General features: G+C 49.2%; 1 protein-coding gene across 1 annotated transcript in view; it reads right to left on the bottom strand.

The window, feature by feature from the left end:
- Positions 1 to 6,329: 6,329 nt before the first annotated feature.
- Positions 6,330 to 17,318, bottom strand: part of LOC310783759 (transcription initiation factor TFIID subunit 4-like) — a gene marked incomplete at both ends in the record, with an annotated part of 28,229 nt that continues 17,240 nt past the window's right edge. Inside the window, 7 exon segments of the mRNA XM_083644666.1 lie at positions 6,330 to 6,497; positions 6,635 to 6,748; positions 6,860 to 6,904; positions 7,024 to 7,149; positions 7,513 to 7,643; positions 7,843 to 8,012; positions 10,237 to 10,351. Coding sequence (XP_083500792.1) covers positions 6,330 to 6,497; positions 6,635 to 6,748; positions 6,860 to 6,904; positions 7,024 to 7,149; positions 7,513 to 7,643; positions 7,843 to 8,012; positions 10,237 to 10,351 — 869 coding nt within the window.

Genomic DNA, 17,318 nt, shown 5'->3' with positions numbered 1-17,318 from the left:
AAGTGAATCACAAACTATCATGACATCACTATAGCAATCAATATCGCCTCAATGACACAAGTGAATCACAAACTATCATGACATCACTATAGCAATCAATATCGCCTCAATGACACAAGTGAATCACAAACTATCATGACATCAGAGTCTATAGCCATCAATATTGCCTCAATGACACAAGTGAATCGCAAACTATCATGACATCAGAGTCTATAGCAATCAATATCGCCTCAATGACACAAGTTAATCACAAACTATCATGACATCAGACTCTCAGAACCAAAAGTAACGTCAAATCAGCCGACCCGCCCCTCCGCAAGGCTCCTGTGCAGACAGTTTTCGCCTGGCCGTGCACACCCCGAATTTTGTAACTACGTGGACGCGGCTGGGCGGACAACGTGGAGTTTTCAAGACTCCTGCTCACTTCCACGAGCAGAAACCCACACAGTGTATAAAAGCTCCACACGTTTCCTCGTCAGGATTCCGTGTCTCTCATTTCCGTGTGGCCGGGCCAAACGTCAAGCATATTCCCAGCTTAAGCCAGACATTCAACATACACCAACCATATGATGATCATCCCACCTACTGTGCTTTCAACAGAAAAAACATACTTTTCCCCCCCAATATTTTATTTTTTATTTTTCAATTTTCAGAACAAACAAAAGCAAAACAAATTCAGACACAAACATATACAAATAAAAACAAACGCATACCAACATTACAATATGATGCTACCAGTCGCACAAGGCGCTTAAGTGCTTGTAAGAGATGCTGTACATACAACCCTGTGCAAGGAGTCCATGAGAGGTTAGCGGGGCGAGTTATTCATCGTTTCTAACCTCATCAAAGTAGGCAAGGAACGGGTCCCAAATAATTGAGAACTGCATGGGTATGTGAGAAGAGATGAGAAATTACTCAGATTTACAGTAAATGTCAGGACTTTGACCTGGATTCCTCAAGAACACAGCTAATTTCCAATATATATTGATTTTCAGCAGAAAAAAGTGGAAAAAGTGCTGAGTATCTCTTTAAGAGAACTTAAGTGAGTTGGTCCTCAGGAACCTGAGTCTCTCCATACGCACAACTGAAACCATGTCCGCCAGCCACACCTGAAAAGAAGGTGGCGAGTGGGACTTCCACTCTTTCAAAATGAGTCTCTTTGCGACCGTCGTCCCCTGCGTCAGAGATTGCTGCACAGCCGTAGGGAGGAGCAGAGAGGATTCAGGACAGCCGAAGATGGCGAGAAAAAACACATTTATAAACGCACACACAAAAATCAAACATGCATGATGATGTGATTACTAGTTGATCTGAGCCTATATTCTGTGTGGATTTATGTGTTATATGTGTGTGTGATTAACACGGCTGACCTCCTCCCCTATCGACCCACTCAAACCCTCCGATCCTCGTCCACTGTCCCCTCGCCATTCCACCATCCAACCTCTGCAGCTTTAGTGATCAAGCCTTCTCCTGGCCTGAGCAGCTCCCCCAGCCTGTCAGAGACTCACCCTCACTCCCCACTTTCAAATCCCGGCTAAAAACCTACCTATTCTCCCAGGCATACAAACCTCCCCTACCCATAGTAGGCCCTTTTTACAGCGAACATTTTGAGGTGGTAGAGCAGGAAGTAAAGCAGGTGTAACCAATAACATGAATGAGGGCCCAGGGTGTTTTGTGCAGCCAATTCTATTTATGGACACCTTAACTCTGACTCTGAGGGAAATCTTAACCTAAGGTGCTTTGTGCAACTGGGCCCATCTGTGATCTCTAGGACTTTACAGATTGAAGTCTTTGTTCTCCAGTTTCTAGTTTGGGGAATAAACACATAAGAGACTGTTGATCATTTCAACACTGCTTGTGGCCTTAATTGTATTGTGGGCTTCAAAGTGAGCTAGAAGGACTTGAACAGCAATCGTGCTCCACCAATGAAGACAAAACAGAAGGTGTTTCCACCCTTTTTAATGGAGATCATTCTCTCTCAATCCTTTATAAAACAATATCAATTAAAAACCCTTTTCAATTTGAATATTTACATATCAACAAGTGGCTGTGCAAAATTTACAAGATATTGCGTACATATATTTCTCCACTTTGCAGGTGTTATATAAAAAACGCATGAATCCAGAGTACGGTGTGTAACAGTTAATTGGGCAATGGTATCAGTACTGATTGATAAGCACTGATCAAGATTATTCTTGAGACAAATTTGCCCAACGTGAAATGAGCCTCAACTGATACATCTACAAACAACAAACTAAAGTATTTACAGTCATAAAATCTGCCAATAGACATTCTTTCATAAAATAATGACAAAAAGGTATAAAGAACAAAATTAGTATGTGCACTAAAAATATAAAGTTATAAAGTGGGTTTGTCCGTCCGACCAACTCATTTTTAGAAAGCTGATCTGTCAAAGCGCAATCATTCTTCTGCATTCTATCCCCATGTTTCCTCATATGGCCTCCAGTCACAAACCCTCCAATCATAAATATCAAAAACCAACGACTCAAAAGTTTCTTTCACTGAAATGACTGCAATCAACAACAAATTATTGCCATTCGTTTCTCCAAAAATATCCAATTTCATTGGATATTCATATTTCATATTCAATTCATATTTCATCCATTTTCTTTGAACACGTTCTCAACCATTCCTTCATCCTGGTCCGCCTGTGATCGACAGGTGTCAGGAACACTCACAGTTAAGAATGCTACAGTGGCCCAAGGTCAAATACATTACATGATTACATTGTAACTAGGGATGTTCGATATTGGCTTTTTTACCGATATCCGATATCCGATAATGTCCAACTCTTAATTTCCGATACCGATATCAACCGATATCGATATAAGCGGGCTTTTTTTCCACCAAAATTTCACGTAACAAGTTACATAATGTAGCTTAATGTAGCTGAAGAGTTTAATATATAATATGCATGTTGTGTTAAAGTTGTAAGTGTTAGAGAAGCGAGCTTGTGACCAGAAGGTCGTCGGTTCAATCCCCGGGACCGGCAGGATAAATCTGGGTGGGGAAAGTGAAAAGGCAGCGCTTGCCCCTCCCTCATTACCACCACTGAGGTGCCCTTGAGCAAGGCCCTTAACCCCAACCGCTCCAGTGGAGCTGCTCAGTGGCCAACAGATCAGACTGTGGTTGTACTGGTCAGCTTCCAGGTATGAATGTGTGTGTGAATGTGAACAGGGCACTCCTGAAAAAGAGAGCATTGCTCTCAGTGAGACTCCCCCTGTATTTAAAAATAAAAATATCGGCATGAAAACCGATACCGATATTTTCCGATATCGATTTGTTATGCTAATATCGGCCGATAATATCGGTAGGCCGATAATATCGGACATCCCTAATTGTAACACAATATAGGACACATAAATAATCATTTTGTTTCCAATCAAGCCAAGTCAAACAAATAAAGCACACAACAAAACTGAAAAAAAACCATCCTATAAACCTGGAAGAGAATTGATGGGGAGATGAAGTTACTTCGATTAGACTGATCACAATGTTAGACAATTATGATTCATATGGCTTCATTTGGCAAGAAGGCAACTCATCAGATGACAGGACTGTTAATCTGGGTAAAACAAATCCACAGGCATTCAAATTGTGCTAAAATAGACAAATGCATGATCAATTAAAATGCATGATCAATTAAAATCTTGTTTGCTAAGAACTCAAATGAACGTGGTTGTCTTTGCATTTCACCTAAAGCCTTTCATCTAGAATCTTTAGACGTTCAAAATGAGTATGGCAGTATTGTAAAAACCAGGGCGGTCACACCTAAATGCTGCACACTCATCAGCATGTAACTAAAATGTCTGTTTCACACCGATTTGCTGCGAGAATATCGATGTCCTGCAATGACCAGGTTTCCAAATCTTTACTTTACAAATATGTTTTGCTTGTGGGCAGTGTGTGAGGAGAGGCGTGGTCAGTGTGTGAGGAGAGGCGTGGTCAGTGTGTGAGGAGAGGCGTGGTCAGTGTGTGAGGAGAGGCGTGGGCAGTGTGTGAGGAGAGGCGTGGTCAGTGTGTGAGGAGAGGCGTGGTCAGTGTGTGAGGAGAGGCATGGTCGTGGGAGGGGAGGCGTGGTCAGTGTGTGAGGAGAGGCGTGGTCAGTGTGTGAGGAGAGGCGTGGTCGTGGGAGGGGAGGCGTGGTCAGTGTGTGAGGAGAGGCGTGGTCAGTGTGTGAGGAGAGGCGTGGTCGTGGGAGGGGAGGCGTGGTCAGTGTGTGAGGAGAGGCGTGGTCAGTGTGTGAGGAGAGGCGTGGTCGTGGGAGGGGAGGCGTGGTCAGTGTGTGAGGAGAGGCGTGGTCAGTGTGTGAGGAGAGGCGTGGTCAGTGTGTGAGGAGAGGCGTGGTCAGTGTGTGAGGAGAGGCGTGGTCAGTGTGTGAGGAGAGGCGTGGTCAGTGTGTGAGGAGAGGCGTGGTCAGTGTGTGAGGAGGAGAGGTGTGGTCAGTGTGTGAGGAGAGGTGTGGTCAGTGTGTGAGGAGAGGCGTGGTCAGTGTGTGAGGAGAGGCGTGGTCAGTGTGTGAGGAGAGGCGTGGTCAGTGTGTGAGGAGAGGCGTGGTCAGTGTGTGAGGAGAGGCGTGGTCGTGGGAGGGGAGGCGTGGTCAGTGTGTGAGGAGAGGCGTGGTCAGTGTGTGAGGAGAGGCGTGGTCAGTGTGTGAGGAGGAGAGGTGTGGTCAGTGTGTGAGGAGAGGCGTGGTCAGTGTGTGAGGAGAGGCGTGGTCAGTGTGTGAGGAGAGGCGTGGTCAGTGTGTGAGGAGAGGCGTGGTCAGTGTGTGAGGAGAGGCGTGGTCAGTGTGTGAGGAGAGGCGTGGTCAGTGTGTGAGGAGAGGCGTGGTCAGTGTGTGAGGAGGAGAGGTGTGGTCAGTGTGTGAGGAGAGGCGTGGTCAGTGTGTGAGGAGAGGCGTGGTCAGTGTGTGAGGAGAGGCGTGGTCAGTGTGTGAGGAGAGGCGTGGTCAGTGTGTGAGGAGAGGCGTGGTCAGTGTGTGAGGAGAGGCGTGGTCGTGGGAGGGGAGGCGTGGTCAGTGTGTGAGGAGAGGCGTGGTCAGTGTGTGAGGAGAGGCGTGGTCAGTGTGTGAGGAGGAGAGGTGTGGTCAGTGTGTGAGGAGAGGCGTGGTAAGTGTGTGAGGAGAGGCGTGGTCAGTGTGTGAGGAGGAGAGGTGTGGTCAGTGTGTGAGGAGAGGCGTGGTCGTGGGAGGGGAGGCGTGGTCAGTGTGTGAGGAGAGGCGTGGTCAGTGTGTGAGGAGAGGCGTGGTCAGTGTGTGAGGAGGAGAGGTGTGGTCAGTGTGTGAGGAGAGGCGTGGTCAGTGTGTGAGGAGAGGCGTGGTCAGTGTGTGAGGAGGAGAGGTGTGGTCAGTGTGTGAGGAGAGGCGTGGTAAGTGTGTGAGGAGAGGCGTGGTCAGTGTGTGAGGAGGAGAGGTGTGGTCAGTGTGTGAGGAGAGGCGTGGTAAGTGTGTGAGGAGAGGCGTGGTCAGTGTGTGAGGAGAGGCGTGGTCAGTGTGTGAGGAGAGGCGTGGTCGTGGGAGGGGAGGCGTGGTCAGTGTGTGAGGAGAGGCGTGGTCAGTGTGTGAGGAGAGGCATGGTCGTGTGTGAGGAGAGGCGTGGTCAGTGTGTGAGGAGAGGCGTGGTCAGTGAGGAGAGGCGTGGTCAGTGTGTGAGGAGAGGCGTGGTCGTGTGTGAGGAGAGGCGTGGTCAGTGTGTGAGGAGAGGCGTGGTCAGTGTGTGAGGAGAGGCGTGGTCAGTGTGTGAGGAGAGGCGTGGTCAGTGTGTGAGGAGAGGCGTGGTCAGTGTGTGAGGAGAGGCGTGGTCAGTGTGTGAGGAGAGGCGTGGTCAGTGTGTGAGGAGAGGCGTGGTCAGTGTGTGAGGAGAGGCGTGGTCAGTGTGTGAGGAGAGGCGTGGTCAGTGTGTGAGGAGAGGCGTGGTCAGTGTGTGAGGAGAGGCGTGGTCAGTGTGTGAGGAGAGGCGTGGTCAGTGTGTGAGGAGAGGCGTGGTCAGTGTGTGAGGAGAGGCGTGGTCGTGGGAGGGGAGGCACGCTGACAGCAGGGCCCAGTCTCACTTTCCACTCCGTTAAAAATGCAAACGGCCTGTGCTGCTTGAGAGCCGATACCTCTCCGCTGCTCCAGCTATCTCCCTCCCGCTTTAGAGCTGATACCTCTCCGCTGCTCCAGCTATCTCCCTCCCCTTAGACAGAGGTCTCTCGTCATTCAGCGGTGAGTCGTCAAAGTATCAGCGGAAAGGGCCTGAGTCGACGGTCAGCTCTCCTTCCTCGACGCCATTGAGCGGAGCTGGTTATTTGCTATAACCAGCAACGTGCTATTTGAGGAAGCCTTTATACAGCAGGTGCGAGTGACTGGTCCCCTTCTCGTTCTCCAGGCAGAAGAGCAGGTCCCTGAGGTTGACCTTGGTGATACGCTGACGCAGAAACTGCCTGGAGCCCCCTCCACTGGAGCCTCCGGGCTGGGAGGAGCCAGACCCCGAGCCCTGAGGGGGGGAGGAGGAGGAGGGGAAGACAGCAAGAGAAAGAAAAACACACACTATCATCTTTGTTTCTTTGCAAAATGCAACCGGTTCAAAAATAGCACCACTTGTCTGTGGGAAATGGTTAACATGGTCAGCACCTCTGCGCTGGCACCGCTAACGGGAGAGTCCGTTTTCCGTTTTTTCCTCGGGCCGATGGCTGCCAGCGCCGTTAGGTTGGCTTCTCTCTGCCTGATCTGAGCCAGCTCCTGCATCTGGAAAACATGGCAAAAACACACAGGTTAGGAGTGAACCTCACTCGCTCACAGGTTAGGAGTGAACAAAGCAGTCACAGCTGCCCATGCTTTCGTTTGCATGACGCTCACCTCTTTGAGTCGAAGTTGCTCCGGGTCCTCTTGCCGTGACCGAGACTGCAGTAACACAGGCGACATATTTTAAAACAAGAATCAAGATGGGCACTAGATGGCAGCAACAACATGTTCAGTTTATGGATGGGTCATGGGTGGTGAGTTTCTTCAGTGTTTGTTACCTTGGCAGCCTTCATGAGGATCTCCCTCTCCTGCTCTTCCTTTCTTTGCTTCTCCATCTGGTCCAGCTGCTCAAAGAATTTGAGTTGGACCCGCACATCACTGACCTGCTCGTACCTCTCGTCCTCCTGAAGGAGGGATGGATGGATGGAGGGCGTAAGCAAGAACGGAGAGATACAGCAGGATAGGAAAAAGACTTGTGTTGCCCTCTGCCCTCACACTGGACCATTATGTGAAGCAATTTCATCATTTTAGACACATTTTTCCAGCTGAGAAAAATCACCGGCAGTTCCTGTCACAACAGTCGTTATGTGAAAACTCAAGAGCAGACATCCATTTTCCAGCCCTATTTTGGCTATTTCAGGCTTTTTAGAGTGTCTGCTTTTTTTCCACCATGCGGTCGCTTCCCATAGGTTTTCATGTCCAAACAAAAAGGGTGGACAGTGGGTACATATCACACTCAACTCAGAACTCAAACGGTTCTGTCTCACCTTTACCGTGGTGTTTTTCTGCTGCGCTGCTTCAGAGACTTTCTCCAGTAGGTTCTGGAGCCGCTGCTGTGTCGCGTGGGAAATGAAGTTGATCACGTCTGGGCCCAACTCGCCGACACCAAACTTCCTGCCTGTCACAATAAGAGTCAGAGAGGCTGTGACAGGGTGTGCGTTCCCAAACAACTACGTGTGCGTTAGCCTGGTAACAACAACAACAACATCCTGAATGATAACGTGATCTCACATCCTGTTTCACTCTACTGTATGTATCAGTCTGGTTTGTGTGTGTGTGTGTGTGTGTGTGTGTGTGTGTGTGTGTGTGTATCTCACCAATCTCCAGAGCTGTTCGGGTGAGAAAGGAGGTGGAGAGGAAGGCCTCGTCCTTACAGGATCGGGTCACCGTGCCGATAAGCTCAGAGTTGGTTGCTAGGATACGAGCGCTCTCCTCTGACAAGTTGACTCCTGCCGCGGAGGCCACATCGTTGATGTCATCATCATCCCTGGATCAAAGAAAAGCTGATCAGCTGATCAGTATTGCAATATAAAGCATCAGAGGTGGTCATATGATAGATGTCAGAAATGAGTCTAAAGGTCATGGGGTCAGACATGAACCATATAAATACACAAATAAGTGCCATTCGTCTACTACGGTCCTGATCCAGGAGCGAAACTGGGTCGCAGGACAAAATGACCCCCAGCCACCATCTACAAAAGAACTATTTGAACCCAGTCAAGTCTAATTACTCTTGGTGCCCATGAAACATTTTGTACCTCCAGTTTTGTTCTTTTTCCCTAAATATAAGCCTATAGAAATTAAATATAAGACTATAGAAATTAAATATAAGCCTATAGAAATTAAATATAAGCCTATAGAAATTAAATATAAGACTATAGAAATTAAATATAAGCCTATAGAAATTAAATATAAGACTATAGAAATTAAATATAAGCCTATAGAAATTAAATATAAGCCTATAGAAAATAGAAATTAAATATAAGCCTATACAAATTACAAGTATCTTGAATATAATTTGAATGCCTCGGTTATATACGCTCTATGCTCTTTGCCTGTTGTAAAACTAACTAATCACCACATTTTATCTCCGACTGTGAGCGAATCAAAGCAAAGCTAAACAAAAAAGCGAAATATCAATCAGGCTCCTGATTGGCACGTGAGGCTGATCTACACAAAGCGGTTCTTTTGTTTCTCCGCTGCCTGGTTGGTTAACTAACATTATTTTAGAAGTGTTCGAGAGAGAGCGAGAGAGCGAGAGAGAGCGAGAGAGAGAGAGAGAGAGAGGGGGGGGGGGTTGACGGGTTTGACTATTTAAATTATTTCTTGGTTATTTGTATCATTTGAAAGTCAGATGTTTGTCCTGAGAGTCGTCTGTAAGAAACAGATGATACTGGAATGCAGAGTTCATCCTTGCTTTGCTTGATTTGGAATGGTTGAATCCGGTGCTGATAGATATCATATCCCATTTGAAATAAAGGCTGTTTAAACGTAGAAATCATTTTGTCTTTGCACATGAAAAGAATCATGCTAAAGAGAAGTGATTTACACTTCCTCTGTTGCACCATTTCTTCATCAGCATGTTCATATTGCATTGAGTTCATTACCTTTGTGTAGATGACTTTAACAGCACCAATTCAGGGAACTACTCCCTTTATGACTCCCTACTGTGTATTAGAACATGTTGTGTGTAAACTGAATCACAACCAGACCGTTTTCTTTTTTCAGATGGCAGATGCACATGTGCAAGACTTGCCCAGGTCACAATGCTATTACAATATTTCATTTCAACAAAACTCTCAGACTGTGTACAATATTCAATATACAGACCTGGGCCATTTAATGTACAAGTCATTCTCCGGGGGTTTGTTGAAGCGCTTTGAGGGACTAGATGCTGCATCAAGACTCTTCAGATAGTGTCGAGCATGTGGTCAATGAGAAGTGTGCCAACTGACTTTCTCCTGAGTGTCTCGAAACTTTCCAGCTGCGCCAATCGTTCAGACCAAGAGGCACTTGAGCTGCCTAACGTCCCGACATAATCACGCTGATACGAGGTCATTAATTAAGCAGTTTGCTAAAGCTAATTAATGCATTAATTAGCAATTATTTCTATGCCAACACACCTGTCTTCTAGGGATGTAACGATAACCGGTTTTTAATGATAACCGTGATAAAATTCCTTACGATAACCGTACTGTTTCACATTGTCATTATCATTAAAACCATGGTACCGTCCGTGATTACCATGTTACCATGATTACAGTGCGTTGAAAAACATGGTAAATACTGTCCATTATCAACCAAAGTTGGCAACCATCTCTGAGATGCAAACGCACAGCCTTGGAGAAATGATTTCAGTGAGTGTATCAATCCTTTTTGGGTCTGAGTTTTCAATATAAAACTTGGTGAAATGATTTCAGTGAGTGTATCAATCCTTTTTGGGTCTGAGTTTTCAATATAAAACTTGGTGAAATGATTTCTGTGAGTGTATTAGTACCTTTTGAACATTTTCAGCACATTTTAACACACCGTGATAATACTGATAATGTGATCATTTTTGTCACGATAATCATGGTGTGAAATTTTCATACGGTTACATCTCTACTGTCTTCACATACTGTAACACAGGGGTGGGATGAATATGAACTCTGTATCTTAAAGCATGAGGGAGTTGCAGTGTGGTGGTTTCTGACAGCAGGTGTGACACAGACCTGAAGGTTCCTCCACACGCCTCCTTCAGCTTGTGCCTCTGAGCAGCATTGAGAGCAGACTGAGCTGCCAGGACTCCTCGAACCCCTGGAGCCAATGGCTGCTTCACCATGGTAACTAACACACACACACACACACGCGCACACACACACACACACGCACACACACGCACGCACACACACGCACGCACACACACACACACACACACACACGCATGGGCACGCACGCACACACACACACGCGCGTGCACACGCACACACGCGCGCGCACACACACACACACACACACACACACGCACACGCATGGGCACGCACGCACACACACACACACACACACACACACACACACACACACACGCGCGCACACACACACACTATGGGGGGTGGTTTGTGCCACTGACGTGCGCGCGCGCACGCACGCGCGCGTGTACGATGTGTCTGTGTGTCGTGTGTTTGGATTATGGCATGACACACAGACACATCGTGCGCGCGCGCGTGCGTGCGCGCGCGCACGTCAGTGGCACAAACCACCCCCGGGGTTGTTTGTGCCACTGACGTGCGCGCGCGCACGCACGCGTGCATGCACGCGTGCATGCACGATGTGTCTGTGTGTCGTGTGTTTGGATTATGGCATGACACACAGACACATCGTGCGCGCGCGCGCGCGTGCGTGCGCGCGTGCGTGCGCGCGCGTCAGTGGCACAAACAACCCCGGGGGTGGTTTGTGCCACTGACGTGCGCGCACGCACGCACGCGTGCATGCACGATGTGTCTGTGTGTCGTGTGTTTGGATTATGGCATGACACACAGACACATCGTGCGCGCGTGTGCGTGCGCGCGCGCACGTCAGTGGCACAAACGACCCCGGGGGTGGTTTGTGCCACTGACGTGCGCGCGCGCACGCACGCGTGCATGCACGATGTGTCTGTGTGTCGTGTGTTTGGATTATGGCATGACACACAGACACATCGTGCGCGCGTGTGCGTGCGCGCGCGTCAGTGGCACAAACAACCTCGGGGGTGATTGTGCCAAGTTTTGGGCCAATCAGAACACTAGATTTTAGACATGCTCCGATCACCACGAAATTCGGTGTGGTGGTAGCAGCTGCTCACCAGAGGACAGCCGCCAAATTTCGTGTCTCGACGCCACTCATTTCCCTTCAAGATGGCTGCACATATCATAAAAGTGCCGCATCGGGCCGATATTCTGTCAGGGGGCGGGCCTACCCATGGACGGCTTTTAGCGGTTACTATAAACTGAATATAACAAATTATAACAAATACTACTTTTTGTTGAAGTACTTATCCTTTTAAAGCTAAAAGGAGGCACTTCCAACACCTTGGGCTGATTTCTGGAGTTATATCAATCTGACAAATCCATAATGTGTCCTGGGATTCCCTTCATATCATCTATCCATCTGTTTCTTCAACGGTGGATCTGAAATGGCTTATTTTTGAGTACGGTATGTTGCTCAGCACAAGATTCCGACGCGGCGATGTCTCACTCATGACCCCACGACCGATAAACACTGAGCACGACCAGGAGGCCGCACTTTTTAAGCCTGAGCTAGATTTGACCAGCTTTTGGCTGACCCTGGCAAAACCATTGATCCTAGAGCGATGATTCATATATCCAGGCGCTCAGCAGAACACTCTGATCGACGCAAGCAGGTGCTACAAAGTTTCCTATCAAATTGGACCGATTTTTTGGGGTTAAGCGTTGATCATTTATTAATGGGTTGTGTCCAGCAGCAGATTCAAACCTCAAGTGCTGTTTTTTCTCCTAAACTGCCCCAGAAGGTACCAGAGCACTGACATTCGGCACAGTGGATCGCAGGGGCATTCTGATCATGGGCACCGAATTTGAGCCCTCTGCGGCTTCGGGGGGCCAGTTCCTCTCAAAATGGATTGGTGTTTTCAAGCAAAAACGACAATTTTTTTCTCCTAAACTGCCCCAGAAGGGCTGAGAGAGCCCAATTTCAGCACAGTTTACCCAATTTACACCATATGGGCATATGGCTGTATGGGACATAGAAATGTCAAATATCCAACCATAACCTTTATACTGTACCATTATAGCATCATACATTTTCTGATGTGTTACACTAGAAGGTTTCCAAATAAATAGTTTTCCTAATCCCCCCCAAAATCCAACAAAACTATGAACTGGACTAATTGACCCCATATAGTTTATTCCTATGACACAAGCGCTGTTGGGGCTGAAGATGGGCAGTCTGATGACAATGGCAGCTATTTTTCAAGCAGTTTTCAGCACCACAAATATGGTTAGACACCAGTTAGAGTTGGATTTGTTTTATTCCAATGTAGGGAAGCAAAAAAACTGAACATACAGAGCCTTCATTTGTGAAAAAAAAACTACTTTATTCCTTTAATGGTTGTAGTGTCATAGGTTGTGTTCCTACGTTATTCCTTCAAAAGTTGTAGTTGCCATAGATTGTGTTGCATACTGTAGTTGACTTCTTTTGTTGCAACGAAATGTAACTTTTCTTTCTTTTGTAGCTCCGTACCGCCCCTTGCTGGCGCTACGCGTCCAGCAGGGGTTACAGCTCGCCAAGGTCTGGGCTCAGTGCCAGCCTTTGGCTTGTAGCTCTAAGGACAAGCCCACCGCCCTTGGTGCCCAAGGCCCGGGGTGGTTGGGAGCTCTCCATGGGTCGCACTCCCTTGTCTGAGCGCCCCCTGCAAGCGCAGGGAGCCTGGCAGGGGGCACAGCGCACCTTGGTCCATGGCCACGGCCTGGCCTCGGTTGGCAGCGCTCAGGTCAAGCCCTCCGGTTGGCTCACCAAGGCTGGGCTCAGTTCCAGCCTGCGGCTTGTGGCTTTAGACCCACTGTCCTCGATGCCCAAGGCCCGAGTTCGGTCGGGAGCTCTCCCAGGGTCTCATACCCATCATCAAGGCTCGCCTTGGTCCATGGCTACGGCCTGGCCTCGGCTAGAGGCTCCTAGGACAGCCCACCATCAATGGTACCGAGGGCCCATTGTTGGTTGGGAGCTCTCCTGTGGACCGCACTGCCGGACAAGTCCGCGTGCGGCCAGACTCGAAAGAGAACGTTGTCTCCGCAGTCCCCCGAGCCTGCGGAGGTAACACTTCCAGCGGCTCACACATGGGCACCATGTTCTGATTCCCTCGGACAATATGGCAGCGATCGCCCACCTGAACAAACAGGGCGGTGTGCGGTCGGGGGCGCTGAACCATAGCGGGGATTCACCTGTGGGTGTATCCCCGTCTCCTTTCAGTGTCAGCGGTCTATCTGCTGGGACGGCTGAGTTACGACCGACCTGCTGTCTCGAGGCAATCCCCGTTATACGGAGTGGTGCCTCCACCCTCGGGTGATGGAACAGGTTTGGGCCAGGTTTGGTCGCGCCCGCGTCGATCTCTTGCATCGCGGCACGCGACACACTGCCCACTGTGGTGCTCGATCCAGGAGGACAGCCCCCGTTAGGTCATGACGCGCTGAAAGCGCACGCGTGGCCGAGGGAGGGGCTCTATGCGTTTCCCCCGACCCCCCTGATCTGTCAGGTGTTGGACAGGGTGAGGGAACAGCGCCTCCGGCTCGTTTTAGTCCGTTTTGGCCCAGGCAGACATGATTTGCGGACCTGGTCTCCCTGGCGCAAGATCCGCCCTGGGCGTTGCCGGTACGGGCCGATCTCCTATCCCAGGCGGAGGGGGAGGTGTTCCACCCCTCCCAGGCAGGTGGAAGCTAGCAATCTGGCTCCTGAACGGGACCAGTTGCTAGCCCAGGGCTTGCCTGATAATGTGGTATGCACTATGCAGCAAGTAGGGGCGTGGATCCAGTGAACTGCAGTGTGCGACCAGTTCTCTGTTTCCTTCAGAGCCTGCTTGACGCGGGTCAGTCCCCGCAGTCGCTTAAGGTGTACGTAGCCGCGATTTCTGCTTGCCACATGGGAATTGAAGGGAGCCCCATGGGGGCGTACCCTTTGGTCTCATGCTTCATGAAGGGGGCGCATAAACTGTGCCGCCGTCGCGGTGCGTTTTTTCCCAAATCTGACCTGGTTACGGTGCTGGACGGGCTAACGGGTCATCCGTTTGAGCCCTTGGACTCCGCCGATTTAAGGGTTCTGTCTTAAAGACCGCGCTGCTGCTGGCCTTGTCGTCAGGAAAGAGAGTTGGTGACCTGATTGCCCTCTCGGTGCAGCAGGCCTGTATGGTTTTGGGAATGATGGGCGCAGGGTTACGTTGCGACCTAACCCGGCTTACCAACCTAAGAATATTAATGTCAGCTTTAGGTCTATGGTCATAGACTTATCAGCATTCTGTCCCCCGCCGTTCAGTTCGGGTGAGGACTGAGGAGTGACGCTTGCACATGCTGTGCCCAGTAAGGGCGCTCTCGGCCTATGTGGCCAGGACGCGTTCATTACGCATTACAGATCAGCTGTTGGTTTGCTTTGGCAGAAGGCCCAGGGTGGCCTCCTTTCCAAGGATCGCTTATCACACTGGATAGTGGAGGCGATCGCTTTGGCATACTCTGCCGTGGGTAATATACCCCCGGAGGGTATCAAGGCGCATTCTACGCGGGGTGTTGCGACATCCTCTGCGTTGTTGCGCGGTGTTCAGGGGAGGACATGTGTGCCGTGGCCTCATGGTCCTCTCATCACACTTTTGTTAGGTACTACAGTCTCGACGTGTCCGGTTCGCAATTCGCGCACGCGGTGCTGGCAAGAAAGTAGTATCGTTGCCACTCTAATATGTCAGACGGTCAGGCATGAACGTTGCCATACGGCCGTGGTTCACCGGTGCCTTTCGGGTCGCCCTGTGGGGTGCTCCCGGCAGCAAGGTCGGTTGAATTAAGGCACTAGTGAGAGCTTGAGTTCGAAACGAAGTAAAACGTTGTGCTACAACCCAGGTTTTACGAGTGAGAACGAGAGCTCTCACTACCCAGCCTTGCTGCGTCGATGCGTCACGGGGTGCGTCGGATCTCAGCTGGCTGGAAGAAATGTAGAGTGGTTATCCCTGGGCTGACAGGACGTGACGTAGTCACGTGGATCCGTGTCAGCCCCAGGGGGGCACCACGCCACCTACGGGTGGGTGGTCGGTTTTAATGAAAAGTAATTTTGGAGCAAAATGACAGTCTTCCATAGGGCTGCGTACGCAGCGTTGTAGGCACTAGTGAGAGCTCTCGTTCTCACTCGTAAAACCTGGGTTGTAGCACAACCCTAAAGTTTTTTTGCTTCCCTACATTGGAATAAAACTAATCCAACTCTAACTGGTGTCTAACCATATTTGTGGTGCTGAAAACTGCTTGAAAAATAGCTGCCATTGTCATCAGACTGCCCATCTTCAGCCCCAACAGCGCTTGTGTCATAGGAATAAACTATATGGGGTCAATTAGTCCAGTTCATAGTGTTGTTGGATTTTGGGGGGGATTAGGAAAACTATTTATTTGGAAACCTTCTAGTGTAACACATCAGAAAATGTATGATGCTATAATGGTACAGTATAAAGGTTATGGTTGGATATTTGACATTTCTATGTCCCATACAGCCATATGCCCATATGGTGTAAATTGGGTAAACTGTGCCGAAATTGGGCTCTCTCAGCCCTTCTGGGGCAGTTTAGGAGAAAACAATTGTCGTTTTTGCTTGAAAACACCAATCCATTTTGAGAGGAACTGGCACCCCGAAGCCGCAGAGGGCTCAAATTCGGTGCCCATGATCAGAATGCCCATGCGATCCACTGTGCCGAATGTCAGTGCTCTGGATCAGAATGCCCATGCGATCCACTGTGCCGAATGTCAGTGCTCTGGTACCTTCTGGGGCAGTTTAGGAGAAAAAAATTGTCGTTTTTGCTTGAAAACACCAATCCATTTTGAGAGGAACTGGTCCCCCGAAGCCGCAGAGGGCTCAAATTCGGTGCCCATGATCAGAATGCCCATGCGATCCACTGTGCCGAATATCAGTGCTCTGGAACCTTCTGGGGCAGTTTAGGAGAAAAAAATTGACGTTTTTGCTTGAAAACACCAATCCATTTTGAGAGGAACTGGCCCCCCGAAGCCGCAGAGGGCTCAAATTCGGTGCCCATGATCAGAATGCCCATGCGATCCACTGTGCCGAATGTCAGTGCTCTGGTACCTTCTGGGGCAGTTTAGGAGAAAAAAATGGTCGTTTCTGCTTGAAAACACCAATCCATTTTGAGAGGAACTGGCCGCCCGAAGCCGCAGAGGGCTCGAATTCGGTGCCCATGATCAGAATGCCCATGCGATCCACTGTGGCGAATTTCAGTGCTCTGGGGCCTTGCTGGCCCTTAAACACTCAAAAAGGAAAGCCTGTTGTGGTACCGGTAGTTCAAGTTCAAGTTCAAGTTCAATTTTATTCATGTCCCGTGAGGGCAAATTGGTTTACAAAGTAGTGTTTTTTAGAAATACATTCAGATTAGGATAACACACAGTATTACTGATTTGTTCAGTAACCAGGCACACTTGCAAATATTGTACAATACATATCATTTGTTGGAATATGCATGGGTTATAAGAGGTCGTTGCTACTGCTGCTGAAGGTCGCCGCGTGCGCAGCGCCCAGGCTGCCGCCCCGGCACACGACACAGTCAGGCCGGTTGGTCGTTGGGGAGGGAGGCAAGAAGAGGGCTGAGGGAGACGGCTGGGGGGGGGGGGGGCATCTGGAATGTGTGCGTGTGTGTGCGTGGGGGGGGGGGGGGGGGGGGCGTTGGGGGTGTTCAGCACTTGAGGTTTGAATCTGCTGCTGGACACAACCCATTAATAAATGATCAACGCTTAACCCCAAAAAATCGGTCCAATTTGATAGGAAACTTTGTAGCACCTGCTTGCGTCGATCAGAGTGTTCTGCTGAGCGCCTGGATATATGAATCATCGCTCTAGGATCAATGGTTTTGCCAGGGTCAGCCAAAAGCTGGTCAAATCTAGCTCAGGCTTAAAAAGTGCGGCCTCCTGGTCGTGCTCAGTGTTTATCGGTCGTGGGGTCATGAGTGAGACATCGCCGCGTCGGAATCTTGTGCTGAGCAACATACCGTACTCAAAAATAAGCCATTTCAGATCCACCGTTGAAGAAACAGATGGATAGATACATGGATATG

This window comes from Poromitra crassiceps (assembly GCF_964638095.1).
Source record: "Poromitra crassiceps genome assembly, chromosome: 10".
Classification (NCBI taxonomy): Eukaryota; Metazoa; Chordata; class Actinopteri; order Beryciformes; family Melamphaidae; genus Poromitra; species Poromitra crassiceps.
The sequence above is the reverse complement of the archived record's forward strand: the minus strand, read 5'-3'. Positions and strand labels throughout refer to the sequence as shown.